At 48.4% G+C, this 20,784-nt stretch overlaps 3 protein-coding genes and 1 long non-coding RNA gene across 4 annotated transcripts; 2 read left to right on the forward strand and 2 right to left on the reverse strand.

Moving 5' to 3' along the window:
- Nucleotides 1-1,742: 1,742 nt before the first annotated feature.
- LOC136357206 (uncharacterized) lies at nucleotides 1,743-2,934 on the reverse strand. Its single transcript, XR_010742394.1, has 2 exons — nucleotides 2,611-2,934; nucleotides 1,743-2,508 (listed from the first exon to the last, which is right to left on the reverse strand). It is a non-coding gene; the product is annotated as an uncharacterized lncRNA (long non-coding RNA).
- Nucleotides 2,935-10,971: 8,037 nt separating this feature from the next.
- Nucleotides 10,972-15,585, forward strand: LOC4324185 (uncharacterized). The gene is made up of 2 exons (XM_015768885.3): nucleotides 10,972-13,177; nucleotides 14,906-15,585. Exons 1-2 carry the CDS (start codon nucleotides 11,025-11,027, stop codon nucleotides 15,084-15,086), a joined length of 2,334 nt encoding a protein of 777 aa, XP_015624371.1. The 5' UTR covers nucleotides 10,972-11,024; the 3' UTR covers nucleotides 15,087-15,585.
- Nucleotides 15,586-15,865: 280 nt separating this feature from the next.
- On the forward strand, nucleotides 15,866-18,044 carry LOC112939901 (arabinogalactan protein 16-like). The gene is made up of 2 exons (NM_001406103.1): nucleotides 15,866-16,115; nucleotides 17,547-18,044. The coding sequence occupies exons 1-2, from the start codon at nucleotides 16,013-16,015 to the stop codon at nucleotides 17,651-17,653; spliced, it is 210 nt and encodes a 69-aa protein (NP_001393032.1). The 5' UTR covers nucleotides 15,866-16,012; the 3' UTR covers nucleotides 17,654-18,044.
- A 39-nt stretch (nucleotides 18,045-18,083) lies between these two features.
- LOC4324187 (inorganic phosphate transporter 1-11-like) lies at nucleotides 18,084-20,170 on the reverse strand. The gene is made up of 2 exons (NM_001406102.1): nucleotides 18,962-20,170; nucleotides 18,084-18,869 (listed from the first exon to the last, which is right to left on the reverse strand). Exons 1-2 carry the CDS (start codon nucleotides 20,089-20,091, stop codon nucleotides 18,332-18,334), a joined length of 1,668 nt encoding a protein of 555 aa, NP_001393031.1. The 5' UTR covers nucleotides 20,092-20,170; the 3' UTR covers nucleotides 18,084-18,331.
- Between the last annotated feature and the right edge of the window lie 614 nt (nucleotides 20,171-20,784).

Raw genomic sequence — 20,784 nt, forward strand, 5'->3', positions numbered from 1 at the left:
AGTGACGGCGCCAACAGAGAACGGGACATTCTGTGACCGCATCAGCGATGAAACTGATCTCTGACGTTGACGATTGATTTTTTTTTTTTTTGGCAATGCTACTGCGCAGTATTTGTATTACTACTTGGTTGCGTCATCCGCCACTGAGATCATGCGTTCTTACGTAAACATGCCAAAATTCATATTATCTTTTGGAAAAGCAAATCCTCCTTCTATCATGCATTCTATACGCAATTCGTTCGTGGTTTTGACAAACCGGCTCTAGTCAGTCTTCAGAGTTACAATTCAAGCTAAAAACTAAGGCCGTGTTTAGTTCACCCCTAACTATCCTAAACTTTTTAACTTTTCATCACATCATATCACATCAAAAATTTTCCTACACACATAAACTTTTAACTTTTTTTCCAAACTCCTAACCTTCCCCAAACTTCCAACTTTTTTCAGGAACTAAACACACTCTTAAACTTGACATCAGAACAAATTCTTTGGACGGTGGAAGAACTGCAAATTTTCGGTTCAGATCCAATCCGAGCCCAGATCTCCCGCCATCTCGCTCATGATCGAACAGAACAGGCACTGACCTGTAGCGGAACTTGAGGACAGATTCGTTTTCTGAAAGGCTTTAAACTTCAGACAGATTATTGGCGCGTAATCGTGGGGTGCACCATGTGACCGTGACCTGTGGGATCCATTGCTCTCTGCCTCTCTGGACTCAAGCGCAAGAGAAGACAAGGCCCTGAACATGTTAACTGTGCTACCATTGCGACACAGCACCACATGGTGTATGAGATGCATGTGCACATGACACTGAGTGTTACATGATCATGGATTTATTAGCTGTTTTTATCTTTGTTTTTGTGTGTACTCCATTTCTTTTTTACTCACAATTCCTGAAGAGAGGAATACTGGTTGTCTTGGAGGGTAGAAAAGTAGAAAACGTGAAGGATCAACTGAATATAAGAGTATTATTGGGCAAATTGCCTGTTCTGATTACCAGATATTCCTACTCCAGGCTGTTGTTGTATGATGGATCCAAAAGGTTCATAGTTGCTAATGAGGGCAGTACTCGTAGCGTACACAATTACCACAAGTTGTGCTTTGCTAAGTATGGCAGTCAAATCCTGCTTTGCTTCACTTTTTTTTTCCTTCTCTTTTCTACATATGAGGTAGACTCATTAAAGGCCCAGAATAGGATGGATTGGGAAGAAATTTGGAAATTCGAAGCACATTGGAGTGGTTGTACTTGTCCCTGCTATCAGTTGGCCCAATGGTTACATGACCATACTCCAGTACATACAATGGGTGAAGTTTGGTTTCTTCTATTTGCAGTTATTATTCTTTCACTGTCGCTCTGACCTCAAGTAAAGTTGCAACCATCCTTCAAAGAGTAGACTCGAGAGTAGTTCCTCCCTCTGCTGATGTCTATCATATCTGAGAGGCTGAATTTCGCATTATATTCCAAATCTCCACGACCTTTTCTGCTTGGAAATGCGTTTAGGCATCAAACAGTTCGTATGGGCCTAATCTGTTTCTAGGCCTCACTGCCCTCTGACTGGCCACTGGGGGGAATAAGTTCATCTGAGGTCCCTTAACTGTCAACGAATCCGATTTTCGTCCTTCAAGCAGAAAACCGGATACAACGGGTCCCTTAACTGTCAAAACCAGTGCAGATAAGATCCCTTGGCGGTTTTGGCTGACGTGGCGCCTACGTAGCTAATTTGACTTCTTTATCTGATGTGGTATTGACGTGACGTGCTTACGTGGCAATTCGATCAAATAATAATAATAAACTTCGTGGGACCCACATGTCAGTTTCACACATAAATTTTTTTAAAAAGGTGGGCCCACATGTCAGGTAAAAAATAAAGATGGTGGGGCCCACGTGGGCCCCACAAGTCCTTCTCGGCTCTCCCTCTTCTTCCTCTCGGCTCTCCCTCGTCCAGTCGTCCTCGCGGCGGATAAGCGGCAGGAGCGGAGGGGCGGAGCGGACCGGCAGCGGCAGCAGGCCGCGGGCGGCGGAGGTGGCCGGAGGAGGAGGAGGCAGATCTAGGAGGAGGTCGTCGGCGAGCGCGGCAGCTCCACTCCGTCGGCTGCTCCGCCCCGCCCCTCCGCCGCGATGCCCGCGTTTGCTCTCTCTCGATCGAGCGACGCGAGCCCAACAGCGACGGCCGACGGAAGAAGGCGGCGGAGGGAGATCATCTATCAACTCCGGCGGAGGGAGCTCCTCGCCCGGCCACCACGCCGCAACCGAAGCGCCACCACTCTACCGAGGAGGCAGCAGCCATGGCGCCAGTGCCACGAAGCAGACGCTGCACGCCGCGTTGTCGTGGTCGACTTCGTCGTAGTGGCGGAATATTTGTGTCTTGGCGCTGCTTTCGAGCGTCACGCCGGCGATTGTTGTGCTGCTGCTGCCGGCTCTCTTGAGGGACGAGACGAGCCACCTCAGCAAGCCGCCAGGATGGAGCTTGAGGAGGAGGCTCCCCAGTGCGTTCGCGGGTTCGGGGGCGACTGCATCCAACGCACCAACAAAACACCACACGAATGAACAAACCCAGTCACCACCAAGCAACCTAACACGTAAATACATAATCAAGAGAGTAGAGAGAGCACGTATGGTGAATTGGTGACTCCGGATCTCTCCTCCATCGCCGGCAGGCACGCCTGCGCGCATGCACCAACAAAAACTAATCCATAGAACGGATTATGCATCATTCCTCAATAGCGCAACAAAAACTAATCCGTCTTTCCGTCTCGCGCTCCCCCACGTCATGGCTGCCGTCGTGTCGTCGTCACGCGGTGGTGACGGAGGCGCGAGCAGGAGGAGGGAGTGCACGTGCTCGCCCACCACGCAACCGGGCTTCTTCCGATGCGCGCTGCACCGGAGCGGCGCGTCGCCGTCGCGTCCCTCCTCGCTCGGCGGAGAGGACAGATGAGAGGGGAGAGAGATGAATACAGGGGGTTGGGGGGGGGGGGGGGGGCGAGAGGAGGAAGAAGATGAGGGTGAGAATGACATGTGGGGCCCACGGGGTCCCATCATTTTTAAATTATTTTTTTAAACTAACATGTGGGTTCACAATTTTTAATATTTTTCAAATCAAATTTTCACGTAAGCGTCACGTCATTGCCACGTTATGTGAAGACCGAGTCAAAATAGCCATGTAGGCGTCACGTCAGTGAAAACCGCCATCCAAACCGCCATGGGATCTATATTGAACCAGTTTTAACAGTTGAAGAACCCGTTGTATCTGGTTTTCCGGTTGAAGGACGAAAATCGGATTCGTTGACAAATTAAGGGACCTCAGATGAATTTATTCCCCACTGGGGCATGTGGCCCACGAGAGAGAAGGACATAGAGCCATAGCCCATGGAGGAGACGGGTCATTTGGTCCAGAACGGTTGGTGGACTGGTGGTGGTCCAAGAAGAGAAAAAGGCAGGGAAGAGGGACTGGGCTAAGGTGATGATTGTGGCCCAAGGTGAACAGCAAACTGAAACTCTAGGATTTTGGTGGAATATGATGAATTTTGGAGAGTTTAGGAATGACTTGAACTCGAAGAGCGTGAAGGCTCCAAAATGGGAACGCAAACGAAATGCGGAAGATAACATTTTTACAAAAAGAAAAAAAAACTTTACTTGATGTTGGAGGACATCGTAGTAACTTACGGTGAATTTCATCTTCGACTCCCTCTTTTTAGCAAAGTTTCATCTTGCATCCCCTCTAGTCCAAATATTCATTTTGGACCCACTATCTTACCCTTTTAGTTTCGTATCGGACACTTCTTTACTCTTTTTGTCGAGGTCAGTCCTAGCATGCCACTGTGATATTATCCCTTTGTCACGTTCATCTTGTCTCCACTTACCCATGTCAGGGGATCCAAGATGGAAAAAAAAAGAGTAAGGAAAAGAGATCCAAAGTGAAAAATATAAGCTAAGGATGTGTTCGCAAGTAGGGGAACTGGGGAACCCCTCCTCTCTGTCATATAAAACGAAACATGCATTAGCGCATTATTAATTAAATATTAGCTAAAAATAACTTTAAAAATAGATTATTATGATTTTTTAAAAACAACTTTACTTATAGATTTTTTTATAAAAAACATCGTTTAGCAGTTTGGAAAACATGTACGTGAATAATGAGAGACGTGAAGTTGGGAATATGGACATAAGAGCACAACCTAAATACTCCCCCCGTCTCACTCACTAAGGTGAGCACACATTTTAAGATTCTTATTTAAATATTTGACAAAAAAATAGTTTATTATAAATTATTTTTTATGAAAATAATATCATTGAAATTTACTTTCATGTGATTATGATTTTGTTGCTACAAACATAATGCATATGCAAAATTTAAAGTCAAAGATTAGTTTTAAAGATTATGTCAAGTTTGACCGCGTCTTAGTGTTAGTGAGTGAGATGGAGGGAGTATGGTCGATGTTGTAACTTTGGTAAAAGAGTAGAAGGTGACTAAAATTCACCATATCAAATAAGAGCAATCGCCCCCTAACCATTTATATCACTTTCATCTCTGCATCAATACTGGACCATGTTTTTTCTGTTTGAGATGCATATTTTACCTCGATTTTCGTTAGCACGTTTTCCAAACTGTTAAATATTACTCTAAAATATCAATTCAAGTTTAGAATAGTTAAAACTCAATTAATCATGCACCGATGGCTTTCTCATTTTACGTGCCATATCAATCCTCATCTTCATCTATCTCAAATGGGGTATGTGCATTAGAAATCAATATTTAGTTATGAACCGCTGGCATTTTCATATGGCTACTATTTAACAAGAGAACTAATCGCTGTAATTACATTGTACGTCTACCTATTAAAGAAGAGAGAATCCCTTATATGCCATTAAAATTTGGTCCGATCCCTGATATGCCACGCTCTTCACTTATATGCCATTGAATCAAATTTGCACACCCTCTCATACCACTACCGTGAGTTGGCTGATGTTAGCATCCATTGATCTATCAGGTTTTTGCATAAATGACCAAAATAACCTCTGGCATATCGTGGCGAGGGCGGCGAGGTGAGTTCGGCGGCTCGATGCGTCGAGGGCGTCGCCCGGTCCCAGGAGGGACGGCGCCCAGTTGTGGGCGGGGCGGCGCCGACGAGGGCGTTGGAGGAGGTCGGCGAGCGAGTGAGCGAAGTGGTGGGCGACGCAGAGCGCGTCGCGGAGGACGGGGTTGAAGACGCCGGCGGAGAGCATGGCGCCGAGGACGTTGTCGCCGCCGGCCCCGAGGGGAGGCGCCAGGGCGCGGTCGAGCCTCGAGGGCCGCCGTGAGCGCACCCCTGCCGCCGCCAATGCCGAGCAGATGAGGAGCGCTGCTTGGAACGACGACGCGATCGCGAGCGCACCTGAGCGCGGTCGGCGAGCTAGCTTGTTCGCGCGGGACCGGTGGCCACCGCGCATCTCCCTTCAATCCTCCCCAAGACCGGCGACCATCGTGCGCATGGAAGACGACAACGAGTAGGTGTGGTCCGCGCGGCGGTTGTGGTGGGAGGAGAGGAAGGAGGCGTTGCCGCCCCACCCGCGGCGGCCGCGTCGAAGAGCGCCTTCTGCCTCTGCCTCCGCCACCGGCTGCCCGAGCGAGCTCCTCCGCCGCTTGCTGCCCACTCCGCCTCCGTCCCAGTCGCCCGTCGTCGCTGCCATCGCCCGAGCAGCTCTGCCTGCCCCCGTCCTCGCCCGCTCGCTGCCTGTGAGGGAAGGGAGAAGAGAGAGAGGGGGGAGAGATTGGGATAGAGATAGAGTAGAGAGAGAGATAGAGAGGGATGGGGAATGGCAGGTGGGGCCCACCATTTTTTATTAACCAATTGGTACTACATGCCTAACAACTCAAGGGTAAATATGTCTTTTCACATTCAAGTTAGCAGTCAACACACAGTCAGCTCACGGGAGTGGTATGCGAGGGTGCGTAAATTTGAGCCAATGGCAGGGCCGGCTCTGGAGCAGGGCCATAAGGGCGATGGCCTAGGGCCCAGCCAAAATGGAGGCCCCGATCCAGGTATATATCTAGTATAGGTATTTAGCCCAATAGCTTAGAATTGATCCTTCTCACTTATTAGAATTGATGATCCAATCCATCGATCCTTCTCACTGATTAGAATTGATCTGTTCTTTTAATTTATTTTTTGTTCCCCATTAAATTACCCAAGATTAGGGATTTAGGGTTCTACCGTTCTGGGTTCAACCATTCAAGGGATCAATACAAGTATACAACCATTCAGTGCACTATAAGTCCATAAGCTAATTAAATTAAGGTATATGGTGGATTAGTTTTCATTAGGACTAGGCCCTTGATTATATAGATTTTTCCCTCACTGATTTTAGGTCATAGTACTTTGTTTCTACTGTGTTTTTTTAAGTTGTCAATCATACTATCGATATTATTTATCGAGAACAAATTACTATATTGCAACTTTGTCGGAGAATGAACTCCTCCACTAGGGAACCGTGAGGCCCCCCTTTGTGAGTTCGGCCGGGGGCAGCGGGTGAGATTCGAGGGCTTGATGAGCGGAGCTGTGTGATCTTGAGGGGGTTAGCCCCCCCTCCCCTAAGACGATGAGACAAAAGAGGTTTATACAGGTTCGGGCCGCTATGAAGCGTAATACCCTACTCCTGTGCATGATTGATTGAATGTAGAACACAAGTGCTTGGGGTTGCGAGACCCAAGCGCCAGTTCGCCCCCTAGTCCCTCCTCCACCACTAGGCCTGGACCTCCTTTTATACCTCAAGGGGTTACCACATGGGCCCAACAACCTAACCTAGCTCCGGTGGAGAGGTATTATAATCTTTGCATTAAATGCATGTCTTGTCTCTGTGGTTGGGAAGCCAAGCACACGTCGTCTTGATGATGGGGCCTGTCAAATCTTGCCGCCTGACACGAGGGGTGCCCCTGTCAGTCACCATTTAATGTGTGAAGACTTCTGGGCTCCTATTACACCGGGAAACGGGAACCTTGCTTTGACCAGAGCAGGAGGACCGACTCCGGCTGGGATAAGAGGATGAGAACCTCTCACCATCATTATTTGATGGGACATGTCAGGCTGCACGCCGCCTGACACACGAGCAGCGCACAGGCGCACTAGCCAGTCCCATCGTTCATTTGACCAGTCACAGACCGGTTGAGTGCACTGCACGCCGCATTAAATGCGGCATGGCGCGACCGCTCGGGACGCCATAAATGCGGGTAGGTGGGCACCTGGAGGCGGACACCTAACCCACCGTACGTGGTGACATAGAGAGGGGGTCGGGGAGCCCGACCCCTAGTCATGGGAGGGGGCGGCCGCCGCCCGACCTCGAGCCCGATCCACCCTCGGGGGGGAGCCACGTGGCGCCTGGGGCGGCCTTCTCCCTCTAGTCTCGACCAGGGAGTGGCCGCCGCCCTACCTCGGGCCCGACCCCCCTCGGGGGGAGGGCCATGTGGCATTGGAGGGCAGCCTCCTCCATCCAGTCTCTGGAAGGAGTGGCCGCCGTCCTACCTCGGGCCTGACTCCCCTCGGGGGAGGGCCACGTGGCATCAGGGGGCAACCTCCTCCGACTAGTCTTTGGGGAAGGAGTGGCCGCCACCCCACCTCGGGCCTTACTCCCCTCGGGGGAGGGCCACGTGGCATCGGGGGGCAGCCTCCTCCCTCTAAACCTGATACCCCCGGGCCCATATCACCGACAAACTTGCAAACTGCTTAGTTTATTATTTACCATGTTAGAAATGTTTATTTCTGTTACTATAGTATAGGTGCTTTATAGATATTACAAGTTAAAAAAATAGCCTTAACTTCTGAAGGGCCTATAGTGTGAAGTTCGCCTAGGGCCCTCGAAAATGTTGAGCCGGCCCTGTCCAATGGCATATAAGAGAAGAGCCAATTTTGTGTGGCATATTAGGGATCGGACCAAATTTCAATGGCATATAAGGGATTCTCTCAAAGAAGATAGAGGGGGGACATATAGCAGAAGAAAGGAACACTTGAGGAAGGGGAGGGGACATATAGCAGAAGTAAGGAACACTTGAGGAAACAAATACTAGTAGTACTCTACCTGATTCAAATCACTTGTTTGTTTAGTTTGGTCTAAGTCAATAATTTATAGTTTTGACCATCAATATTATAAAATTCATATGGTTTAATATAATAAGATTTATGTTTTAAATTCATTATGAGAAACATTTTTATAATATATAATTAGCATCTTGTTAAACATATGATTTATAGAAATTGATGGTAAAATAGAAACGTTCGACTTTGGGTAAAATTGGAATGGCAAGTAATTTGAAATAGATGAAATATAAAAAAAAGACACTTAAACGAAGTTTCATTGAAGTAGAGATATTACTAAACGTTAATTAATTACGTCAAACGTTACTCCCTCCATCTTTTGATAGTCATATTTCTAAATCTGAAAATTTTATTTTTGATAGGCATATTTCAATCCAACAGCCTATCATCTTAATAACTTTCTCGGATTTAATGCGTGACTCTCCATTCTTCTACACAATATTGGTCACATGGCATCGAGAAATGTAAATATTAATGAATCGCTTGTTTACGAGGAATAACTAGTAGCATGTTTAATTGGATGATAAGTAGAATCACTTATCCTTGGTCTGTATGCCAAAATAAAATATGACTATCAAAAGTAGATGGAGGGAATAGTTAAAATCCATTCTTCCAAAGTCGTCATGGTAGAGCACCTCTAATGATTGCCTAATTAAAGGCCTCTCAATTAGATAGGCTAGCCCTAATATATCATCCCAGTTAGTCCCTACAGTATTCTCAACTCGCCTAGCTTTATGATCCAAGCCATTCTCAAGCTATAAGGTCAGCTAAACCCAGCGGCTGTTTTATTAACCATCATTAGTATACTATTCATACACTTCTTAGTATTACTAACATAAAACAAGCATGTAAACATAAATATGATAATTATATCACTCAAGAGAAGATGTTGAAATATTGGAAATTTTTTTCCAAAGACAGTAATAATTGAAGGGCATATTTTTGAAAAAGAAAAATCCAAACCAACATACAAGGAGTAAACTGGTCATATTATTGAAAAAAAAAAACATGTCGTGAACAAAGCGCCTATCTCGGGATTAGACGAGCCAGTCCATTAATCCATAAACCCATTTTAGTATCAGTTACTTCTCCGTTTTATATTATAAATAGTTTTATCTTTTTCCCTAGTTGACTTTTATAGTTGGGACAATTACTTATTTGACCCTGTTTTGAACTGTAATTGCCGATTTGGCTCTACTTTTGCTTATTTAACCCTCTTTTTCGAGTACGAAACTTCCGTCTGATCCTCTTTTGATGACTCCGTTAGGGTTCGATTTTTTTAAAAAAAGAAAATGTTTCAAGAGTTTCTAATGACGAAAATACCCTCCAAACCCTATTTTGACTCTCTCTCTCTCACTCGTGCGTGACTCTCACGGTCTCACCTCTCTCTCACTCGTGCGTGCAGCGGCGGCGACGACCTACGCGTACGGCAGCGGCTAGCTAATGGGGCGGCGGTGGCGGCGAGCTGAGGGGGCGGCGGCGGCGGCGTCAAGCACTGCCCCGCCGGCGTCCACTCGTTGTGGTGGAGGACGGCGGCGGCGGTGCTTTGAGGGGGTCCGAGTCGGCGCCGATTTGAGGGGGCGGCGGCGGCGAGCTGAGGAGGCGGCGGCGGCGGCGTGATATATAGCCCCGCCGGCGCCCGCTGTGGAGGTGGAGGGCGGCGGCGGCGGTCTGATGGGGCGCGAGGCGGCGCCGATCTGTGGGGGCAGCGACGCCGAGCTGTGGGGGCGGTGGCGCTGAGCTGTCGTGGCGGTGACGGTGAGCTCGATGATGAGGAGGAGGAGCAACGGTGGTGGAGCTCAGGGCGTGGCGGTGTGCAAGAGGCGGATCCGGCGACTGCTAGGTGTACGAGCCGCAGATCCGGCGGCAGCGGCGCCTCTCCCGCGAGCTGGTGAGCTTCGGCGCTGCGCCGTCACCACTCCACGCGCGCCAGCCTCCTCCTTTCTCCGCGCGAGTGATGCCGCCGCCCGCCCTCCGCACGCCGGCGAGCTCCAGCGCCTTCCTTCCTCCGTCTGCGTGCCGGCTTCTGTCTTCCTCCGCGCGCGCGCCGCCACCGGGTCGGTAACGACGATGACGACGCCACGACGAAGATCACAGGGAGCCGCTCCCTCCCTCCCCGCGCGCGTCGGCCTCAATCTTCTTCCGCGCGCGCCGCCGCCGGTCGGTAACGACGGCGACGATGACGCTGTGGCGAAGAGCATAGGGCGCCGCTCTCTCCCCCCAGCGCGCGCCGGCCTCCGTCTTCCTCCGCGGGTGCGCCACCGCCGCCGCCGGGGAAAGAGATTTTTTTTATATTATCCAAACTTTAGGTCAAACAAGCAAACAAACAAGATATAACATGGCCAAATAAGCAAGGGCAAAATGGATTATTTACCCCAAAATTAACACCGTCACCTCACACAAACGGAATAGGGTCAGACCAGAGTTTCGTACTCGAAAATGAGGGTCAAATAAGCAAAGTTCAAAAAATAGGGTCAAATCGGCAATTACAATTCAAAACGAGGTCAAATAAGCAATTGCCCCTTTATAGTTTGATTAAAGTTTATAGAAAAATATAGCAACATTACATTCAATGGAATTAATTTAGTGCAGTAGATATTGATAATTTGTTTCTATGAAATTGATTAAACCTGAATAAATTTGACTGAAAAAAAGTAAAAACTATCTATCTATAATATTAACCGGATGGAGTACCTATATACTAAAATAAAATAAAGAAAAACATAAAACATAAATGGGTTTTTGCAAGACAACCGGTTTGGCGAGAGCAGAGCAGGCATCCATCCTCACATGATGTACAGTCACACACACTCCTCCTCTCTCGCTGTCTCGGTATCTGAGCAGTCGCTCTCACATCCTTGACAGCGAACAGTAAGCAAAACCCCCCCGCTCGATCAGCGCCTCCCTGATTTCTCCCAAACCAAAACCAACCAAACCTCGCGGGCGGCCGCCTAGGGCTTATGGCTGCCGCGATGGCCACCGGCGGGCTCGACCCCGCCGCCCGCGAGGCCGAGCTCGCCCACCTCCCGGGCCCCAAGCTCGTCGACCACCTCTGCACCACCCACCGCCGGGCCGACTACGAGGCAGTCGCGCGGGTGCTCGACGCCCGGGACCGCAGGCTCGAGGCCGCGCTCGCCGAGAACGAGGACCTGCGGAGGAAGTGCGACGCGCTGCTGGTCGGTCAGCGCCGGCCGCGGGAGGAGGAGGAGGAGGAGGCGGCCGGGGAGAAGCCGCCCCCCGGAATCATCGCCGCCCCGGAACCGGCACGGCGGGACGAGGAGGAAGTCGAGGGGTCGTCAGAGGAAGGGGAGGTTAGAGGCGTCGACTTTATTGACCTCTCCTCCTCCTCCTCCGACGACGAGGAGGAGAAGGAGGTGGAGGCGGGCCGCGGCGCTGGTTCGAGGGTTCCGATCATCAAGGAGGCGCCCGATGACGCGGAGGGGGACGAGGACGACACCTTGCCGCTGAGCCAGCTCTGGAAGAGGCGTCGGCTAGGTGAGCCCGGGGCTGTGAAATCGGAGAAAGGAGATGGGCACAATCCGGTCGATTCTGGGGGGAATGATCCACCGAAATGTACTTCTGCGAGGACGGATGTTCCGGAAGCATCAACCGGGGAGATGGTGAGTAGGCCTGGGGATTCGATGGTAGCAGCTTTCGTGCAGGGTAAGGGAACAGTGCAACCGGAGAATGTGGGTGGGGAAATGCCCAGGGTAATGCTGCATTCCCCGGCACAAGTTATCCGGAGCACCTTGCAGAAAAGAAAATTTGGCAAGAAAGATGGTTCATCTGCTATTCCAGGGGACACTACTTCTTCCCAAGCAAGAAGTACAAGCCTTGCACCCAAGAGAGAAGGTTCAGCTGCTGTTCCAGGGTACACTACGTCTTCCCAAGCAAGAAATACAGGCCTTTCACCCAAGAAATGCAGGGATTCAACGAGCCCAGATGATGAAATGTGCAATGCACTTGCTGATTCTGTACAGGTTGGAGCTGGTAGCACGATGCCGAGGGGTCCCGGTGAGCAAGACAAAGGAATTGGTGCAGTGCAAAGGGCAACGGTGCTGCATGGGACTAGTGGAATTGGGGAGCAAGGCGGTAAGCTTGATTCTACTCCGACTAAAGTTAGGGAATCGAACAGGAGAGAGGGAGGACTGCAGAACAAATCAATCGATTCGAAGTCAAATGATGCGCTGAAACACCAGGATAAAAAAGATGGTAGAATGGTACAGAAAGGGGATCTCTCAGTGCAGTCATGTGTGCCTGCTAGGCCAATAGTTGCTAGTGTTCCTTCGGTAACTAAAAATTCTGAAAAGGGAAACAGTGAAAAGGGAGTTAGTCAACCACCAAAGGGAAATGACCAAATGAACAAGATGTCAATGGTGGAATCATCATCCAAATGTGGGTATGAGAAAGTCGGGGCTGATGTGCAGAAGTGCTCACCTCTACCAAGACAAAGTGAAGAAGGAAGTGTAGCAAGGGGAGTAGTTTCATTTGAAGAGACTGGAATAGCAACAGTTCATCCTCTGAGCATTCGCAATCTGTCAGGACCAGAACTTCGAAACTTAAACAAAGGAGGTGGTGAATTGTCAAAGAAATTGGTGGTTGAAGGGTCACCAAAATATGGAGAAAAGAATAATGATGCTCGTTCAGAGAAAAACTCATCTCCATTAGGACAGAGTGAAGATGTCAAGATCATTCGTGAAGGGGCTTCAAATGAAGAGCCAAGGGTGGGAAGATTGTCTCCTTCGATCCTAAGCAACTACTCAACAGGTGAACAAATTCATTCAGTGAGTAAGAATGCTGAATTATGCAGTCCGACAGCCAAAAAAGCTTTGTTTGAACCTGGATCTTCATGTACGCCTTTAAAGCACACGGTTTGTCCACCTTCCAGTGGTAAAAGCATCTCTATCCAGGCAAAAGGGGAAATAAATTTGTTACCTTCAGCTATGTCAAGGCACTGGGAAACCGCTGCACACATGATTGCCTCACTTAGGGGAAACATGGAGCTCTCTATGCAAGCTCTCTGTGCTCTTTACCGCCAAAGGAAGTTAGTAATCATGTCAACTGAAGGACAACAAACTGGGACTACTGGACTCACCAAAATTGATGCCGTCAGGTTTGTCGAAGTTAATTTCACTTAATGTTAATTCCATGCTTCTACAAACTTAATTTGAACTGTGACCTTTTTTTCCATATGCGAGGTATAAATAGCAAAATATTTATTATCAGTAAAGTATCTCTCTCTGGTTTACTAGCTAATGAAGTACTTTTTAAACAGAATTAATCATGTCTTGATCTATGTTAAACTCGGATGTCAAGCAGAATTTAGTTGTGCAAACCGCATTAGAAGACGTTTACTAAATGTACAATCGTGAGATCATTTAAAGCTACTTGCTGATGGCAATGGTTTAGAAGTTAAGGAGTGTTTGACAAGAGGTTAGATCTGTGCATTGCTGTTGGAAACCCTTAAACTTTTTTGAAAGCTTTGATTCCATATATGGTACTTTACCGTGCCATGATTTCCCAATCAATTAGTTCAGAGAGAAACTGAGATAATCCAGATTATGATTACCATGAATTCTCTGTATAACCCCATTTTACTTAATGGAAACTCCGTTTCCTTTTTGTTAAATTTTTCTGAGATTAAATCGTGTTCTCGATACCTTAAGAATATGAAGCTTTTAGTCCAACTTGAGAGAGCGCATTATTTTATCTCTATTAGGTATAAGCAAGATATGGATTTCTAATACATATGCTGAGTCATAAAGTGTTCATGAGAGAAACAACCAAAAGAGGTTCTTGAGTCAAAGCAGAATTAGTTTTGCCAATGGCCAAATGCAGTTTACTTAGTAGATTATGAGGTAAACCAAATGTTTATACTTGTATTGTCATGCCACAACTAACAGCAGTGCATAGGATATTAGAGGGCACTAAGCCACTAATTTACATCCTTCAAACTTCCTATTATTTTTTGTGATGTATTCAATAGGTTGTTTTAAAATTACAAAATATATTTAATTTACTGGGATTTTAGTGGCAAGATCTAACACAAAATTCAGTTTGTGACATTTAAAATGCGGTGAATCTTCCTGTTTGAATAATTTGATTATGTGTGTCAGTTCATAATTCTTATTGTATCCAACTAAACATTGAATTTCTACCATGTATTTGCTTGTGAATTAGCAAAAACCTCTAGATTCAATGCTGTGGTGAAGCAATTGAAACCATTAATTTTTGAAATTTGAAAAAAATGTTCCCCATAAAGATTTTAATATGCAAGTTTGAAATTGAACTTTTACTGGTAGATTGGTTATGTTTTGCATACAGTACTGTGGTGTGATTGGTAACACCACTCTCACTGGCTAAGAAAAACAAACAAACAAAGAATGTCTGTTCTAGACTATACAACTCTACCCTTTGTTCCAAAACAAGTTCATTTTTATCACCCAATCTACCCTCAATCCGCAAATTTATGAGTTTTTTTAATTCAACCCTTTATCTACCCACCCACCAATACTACTTTCCTATTAATAAGGGATACTTTTGTACTTTTCCCTCTATCTTGTTTTGAACACCCAAGGCCAAAGATGAAGTTTGTTTGGGATGAAGCTAGTAGTACCGTGCATCTTGAGTAGCAAAGAAACATCACTAGCATGTGAGACTGGTGGAAGTTCATATATTATGCCCCTGTCTTCAACCTGTGGTCTGTGCAATTTTTCTCTTCTGTAAAAGCAATGCAGTTCCAAATAATACATGGTTCTTTCATTATACCAAAATGATATATGTGCCTTTGCCCTTTATACTGATTTCTGAAACTATACTTGTTTGATGTTGTTCACCTCAGGGCAATTAGGTTGTTAGAATTTCTTTTGGACGGTAAGCTTAAAGGGCCTCTGAAAAGAACTGCCAAGGAACTACTAAGCCATGATGCTACAGGGCCCACTTTCCTGGAGAAAGTAGCACTAAGTTTCTCCAAAGAACTGTTCGATATTTACAAGAACAAGAAGGATCCGTACTTCTGTTGACAGCAAGGAAGCGATACGTGGTTTAACATTCAGATATCCATAACTTGTCATATAGTAGGGTCACTATAGTTTGTTGTCATGAACAGCTGCTGCTGAAATTAGCAGTTTACTCACCTTCCCTGACTACAACAATTAGCAGTCTAGGTCCTCCGTCCGTGAACCATGGTTTCAGCTAATAGTCATGAAGCTTGGTCGTGGTGGGCAACTATTCTATGCATTTAAACCCGCCAGCCCGGCGAAAAAAAATTCTATACATTTAAATACGAAATATTGAAGAGACATCGGAAGCACTACAAGAGTTTGAAGCTCCAGTGCCTTCCACTGTTTTAAGATGTTGATGCTGCAAAGTATAGCACCTCTTGTGTTGCATAGTTTTGTGACTGCACAGAGCCTCCATCCAGTAGATCCCATTTTGTGAGTTCGAGTTCTTGAGACATCATGTAATGCAGGGGTCAATTGATGGATGCAGATATCTCTTGCAAAGTTTTTGAATTGATCACTTCACTGTTTGGTATTGCCATGCATGCTTGTCCCTGCAGTCCTGCAACATGCAGAGTGCAATCAAAGGCTAAATATAACCACTGTTCCAAGTGGAGATGTGATTATCGTTTACCTGTTGTGGTCAAGGTGGCAAGCAGGATCATTCCTGAATCTAAGCACACGAAGAACAGGGCCGTCCACTCCTAGAAACCGCCTATCACGCATCGTTTTCCTGCACGGGTTAAACTCTTATCGGGATGCTAGTATAAATTTCGATGTCCACTGCATTTCCAAAATTTATGCGGGCACAAACGAGACGCCCTCCTCCGCTCTCTCTCTCCTTCTCGTCCTGACCTCCGGTGCGGCGGGAGGGAGGGGGATCTAGAACACCATTGGTTTTCAGGTTTTGATCATCTTGACCCGTCGTTGGTGAGAAGAAGCAAAAAATGGCGCTCATCTCGAGAGCTTCTGTTCTTGTGATGGCCATCGTCGCCATGCTCGCCACCTTGGTGAATGCTCAGGCCCCTGCACCAGCACCCACCAGTGATGGTCAGTGTCTTCCTCTTCCTCTCATCTTTTATCATGGATTTACTGCCTTGTTTTCGCATCGGGCATCATGTAAAATCCACCTTCTTCCATAGCTCTCCGGTAGGCGCCTAGGCGGTAGTCCGGTGGTGCAATTGACGGCAAAGTTTAAACTTTAAAGGGCTGTTTTGATGAGTGCCACACTTTACCATACCTGTGGCATCCACCTAATCTATTGTTTGGTTTGTGTCAAAATTATGGTATACCACACTTCTTTTAAAAATAGGCTTACTCTACATACACTTATTTTCTTGACATAACTAGCCACAAGTGTGGCTAACAAATTGTTAGCCGCACAATGTTTGGCTTGCCACACTTCGTCGAAACTTTTGTGGTAAAGTGAAGTTGTGATCCAAACAGCCCTTAAGTTTCATGTGGTACTACTAGGGATTTCGTTCTTATCCATCAACCCATGTATACCTCTCCCCTCCATCTTCCTCATGTTTCGCTCGGCGCCGACCGATGGGAGAATCCCATCGTCTGCAAACCAGGACTCTCAGGCGTGAGTTACCATCACCATAAGATGGAGATACCGTCCCATGGTAGCACCATGATAGATTATTATCCCTCTCGGTTTTTGGATCACAGCCATTGATACCGGTGGGTGAGGATCCTTTATCACAATGATACTACTATTACAATCACTGATATATGAGTTCCACCCTTCTATTATCCCACACGTCACATTACAATCATTTACATGTGGGTTTCACCCCTCTATTATCCCATATGTCAGTTTCTATAATAATAATGTAATTATGATAGAGGATGTGAATCCTGTACCGGTCCGGTTTATCAGAAAACCCCAATTGTACAGTTAGGACAGCTATTAATTTGGATCTCGATTACTACTCGTATGGTATTTAGTCCTATTTACGATCCTATGATTCAGCAGTAAGGTAGTCGCAATCTCCTTAATTTGCGCCTTCTCCTTCGCCTCCGCCCAATCTAATCCGTCCTACGAGCCAGCGCCCAGCCGCGGCACTCGTAGAACAGGGACGACTCCCGGCGCTCAGCTAGGCCCAGCTAGCGGGGGTCGTCGGCGCCGACTCGGGTGGCACGGACGACGACGGTGCCGCGCGTGCGCCGGGCAAGCGGAGGACGTACCGTCGGCGGCAAGCATGAGTGAGAAGAACCACGAGTACATACAAATCTTGAGTTCGGCTGCCGCCGCCACCTAGTACAACTAACCCGAGTTGCCATTGGTTGATTCGATCGAGATTCGGCAATGTTGCGTTTGAAACTTTGCGGGTCCTTATTTGCGTCAATTTTTCATGGTGTGTGGCTCCTCTGTGCGTATACTCCGTTACAGTTTTTTTCTTCACAAATTGTTCAGAAATACTGTCACTGGCCCATGTTGATTGATTCATTGACTGTGTGCATTTTGTCATGCAGGAACAAGCGTGGACCAAGGGATCGCCTATGTGCTGATGTTCGTGGCACTTGCCCTCACCTACCTCATCCACCCCTTGGATGCATCCTCCGCCTACAAGCTCTTCTGAACTCAACTCCTTAACGCTCTGTAATCACGCTAACTTGTATTTAACGGGCGTTCAGCTGTATTATTCAATCGATCCAGTTTGTTCAAGAGCAAGAAGAGAGATCGATTCGATCGGCCGCGCCTCTGCTAGCTGTTCATTGCGGTTTGATCCATGTTGAAGATCGAGGGGACCAAAAAATGGCAAAACGATGCAACCGGCCTGGTCCATTCTCAGTTGTGTATAGACTGTATGGATTTAGTTCTTTCATGAGTCGATCTGTAGGATCACCACCAGTACAGAGAAATACAGGAGCTCGTCATATAGAGAAAGAACTAACAGAATGATTGATTAGCTGCTTGCAATACGCATACACTAATACGAAGTAGTAAAAGGAGCATAGTTGCATTGTCCCTCTCATTCTCAGTTTCTTGCTAGCTAGTAGTTCTCAACATTGTGAATGGTCACGATATATACTATTGTTGCATGAGTGCACACACTCAAACATATATATTACTCTAACATGGTAATGGAGATATATACTTGTATATCAAATTCCCAAGCTAGCATCTGGCAATTCAAGTTATTGCCATTATTTTGGTCCATTTCCACTCTCATAATACAGATATATCAATATAGTACTATTATTGCGTAGGTATACGTACTGGTATTGTGTAGGTATGCATATCCCAGATGAGCGTATCATGCGTGCATGGATGTCTGCCATTCGGTGCTTGAAGCAGGGAACTTCTCGTCCCTGCTCACATCCGAAGCGCTCACGCCAACGCCGGCATTGGCAGCGGCAGGGGCGCCGCCGCCACCGGCGCCGGTGTTGCCGTCCTCGCCGGAGATCTCCTCGAGCGACCGACCCATGGTCTCCGGGACGAGGAACGTGAAGAAGAAGCCGAGCATGTTGGTGATGGAGAGGATGATGAGCGCCTTCTTGATGCTTTTGACTTGAGAGTTGTACGTGAGCTTCTGAATGCCGAAGGCCGCGACGATGGCGCCGGCCTTGCCCGCCGCGGCACTGATGGCGTGGCAGGTGGAGCGCACGCGCGTCGGGAACAGCTCGGCCGGCAGCACGAAGGTGGTGCTGTTCGGCCCGAAGTTGGCGAAGAAGAAAGTGAGCGCGTACAGGAGCCCGAACAGGAAGTGATGGGTTTTGAGGTAGTCGTACAGGATGCCCATCGCCAGCATGAACATGGACATCATGAAGAAACCGATCAGCTGGATCATGTACCTGCATATGTGACCATGAATTCATTCATTTCGTGTATGTTCGCATCGATTGCATTTGCATCAAGTGTCCATGTTTATACGGTTCGTACGTACCTGCCCATCTTGTCGATGAGAGCGACGGTGACCCAGTAGCCGGGGAAGGTGCCGAGGAGAGCGACGAGGAACGAGGCCTTGGATATCTGGAACATCTCCGTGAGAGCGTTGACTTCGGCAGCGCCGCTGATCAGGCCCATAGCCGGGAAGATGTCCTTCTGGGTCAGGTTCTGGCTGTAGAAGGCGATGTCAAGGAGGAACCACGTGGTCGTCGTGCCGATGAGGTGCAGGCCGTGGCGCCGGGCGAACTCCATCGACAGGAGCGGGTAGTTGTTGGCCGCGTTGAACTTGGCCAGCTTCTCCTGCTCGGCCTCTATCTCGATCGACAGCACCTTCTGCATGTCGTTCGCCGCCTGCTTCGCGTTGCCATCGATGATCGCCGTGTACCTCGCCGTCTCCGGCATCTTCATCCGCCAGTAGAAGGTCGCCAACGCCGGGAACGCGCCGATCATCAGGACGATGCGCCACACGTAGTCAGCCGCGGGCATCTGCCTCGAGAGGTCATGGTTCCCCTTGTACGACGGCGCCTTGTTGTAGGTGAGGAAGATGCTAGAGACGATCATGGACACGAGCCCCGCGAAGATGATGCCGACGCCCTGCATGGCGAACACCGCGGCGATGAACGCGCCGCGCGTCTTCTTGTTTGAGTACTCGGACATGATGGTGGCCGACAGCGGGTAGTCCCCGCCGATGCCGAAGCCGAGCCAGAAGCGGAAGAAGCACAGCGTGCCGATGACTGCCTTGCGCGAGCTGCCGAACGACAGGCCGGAGCCGATGGCGCAGGCGGCCATCAGGATGAGGGTGACGCCGTAGACGCGCTTCCGGCCGAGCTTGTCGCCGAAGTAGCCGAAGACAAGCTGGCCCATGAGCGTGCCGACGAGCGCGACGCCGATGACCATGTTGTTGGCGGTCTTGGACAGAGCGCCTGGCTTACTGTCCGTCGAGCCATCGGGCTGGTAGTAGAGACGGCCGAGCAGCTTGGACACCGTGGAGATGCAGAACAGGTCGTAGGCGTCGGTGAAGAAGCCCATGCCGGCGATCACGATCGCCTTCATGTGGTACATCTGCGTGCGCGCCGAGTCCAGCGCGTCCAGCACCGCCAGGTTCGAGCCCCCGTCCGCGTCCGCCATCTCCGATGATGCCGTCGATCGTCCTCTCCTGCCGCTCTCGCCGCCGGGGAACACTGCTACGAGGCTAGCTAGCTACCTCTGATCACCAAACTGCTCGCTGCCTTGCCCGATCTTATAGCTGGGATTTCACCCTCAAGCTAGGTCGATGAACGAGAGGGCGTCTGCACCGAGGAGAAGCTGTCGCCAAGCGCGGGAGATTGTCCCGTGTTGGTTTGGCAGCATATTCGGCGCGTACACTAGGCGTCTAGGCGGCATTGTGAAGGGTGGAAGCAGTTGGCCGTCCCTCGTGCGGAGATGAGATCGGATTCTTTGTCTCGAGAGGAGAATGACGAAATCAATCATGCTGCGTTGCCCTGCGCGCGTGTAATTCAGCTCAGTGATGCGTCAATTGGGCAGCTGATGGATATGGGAGAAGAGCCTGTGTGTTTTGTCCCTTGCAAGATTTTACTTTACCTGGAGGATGCAGCGCAGCAGCATCGAAGTTAACTAGGACGGAAATGCGTCGTTTTTGGTAGGATATTCGGCAGATAATCATGATTGGCGATTCCTACCATACGGCGGAACCTGTGTGACAGAGTGTTGTTTCCTTGCAGTTGCGGTCCAACTGTCTACATCATCGATTTACCGCTACGCCGTCTGCCTAAAAACAGATATTTCGGCCCCATTTGTTAAGCCTCCAAATTTCAACTCCTA

Source organism: Oryza sativa, chromosome 1 (assembly GCF_034140825.1).
Source record: "Oryza sativa Japonica Group chromosome 1, ASM3414082v1".
Lineage (NCBI taxonomy): Eukaryota > Viridiplantae > Streptophyta > Magnoliopsida > Poales > Poaceae > Oryza > Oryza sativa.

Bases quoted from the DNA above. Each gene is read 5' to 3' on its own strand.
- LOC4324185 (XM_015768885.3), top strand. From the start codon at position 11,025: ATGGCTGCCGCGATGGCCACCGGCGGGCTCGACCCCGCCGCCCGCGAG. The intron at 13,178-14,905 runs GTTTGTCGAAGT...TGTTCACCTCAG, and splicing joins ACCAAAATTGATGCCGTCAG to GGCAATTAGGTTGTTAGAAT.
- LOC112939901 (NM_001406103.1), top strand. From the start codon at position 16,013: ATGGCGCTCATCTCGAGAGCTTCTGTTCTTGTGATGGCCATCGTCGCC. The intron at 16,116-17,546 runs GTCAGTGTCTTC...TTTGTCATGCAG, and splicing joins ACCAGCACCCACCAGTGATG to GAACAAGCGTGGACCAAGGG.
- LOC4324187 (NM_001406102.1), bottom strand. From the start codon at position 20,091: ATGGCGGACGCGGACGGGGGCTCGAACCTGGCGGTGCTGGACGCGCTG. The intron at 18,870-18,961 runs GTACGTACGAAC...TCACATATGCAG, and splicing joins CTCATCGACAAGATGGGCAG to GTACATGATCCAGCTGATCG.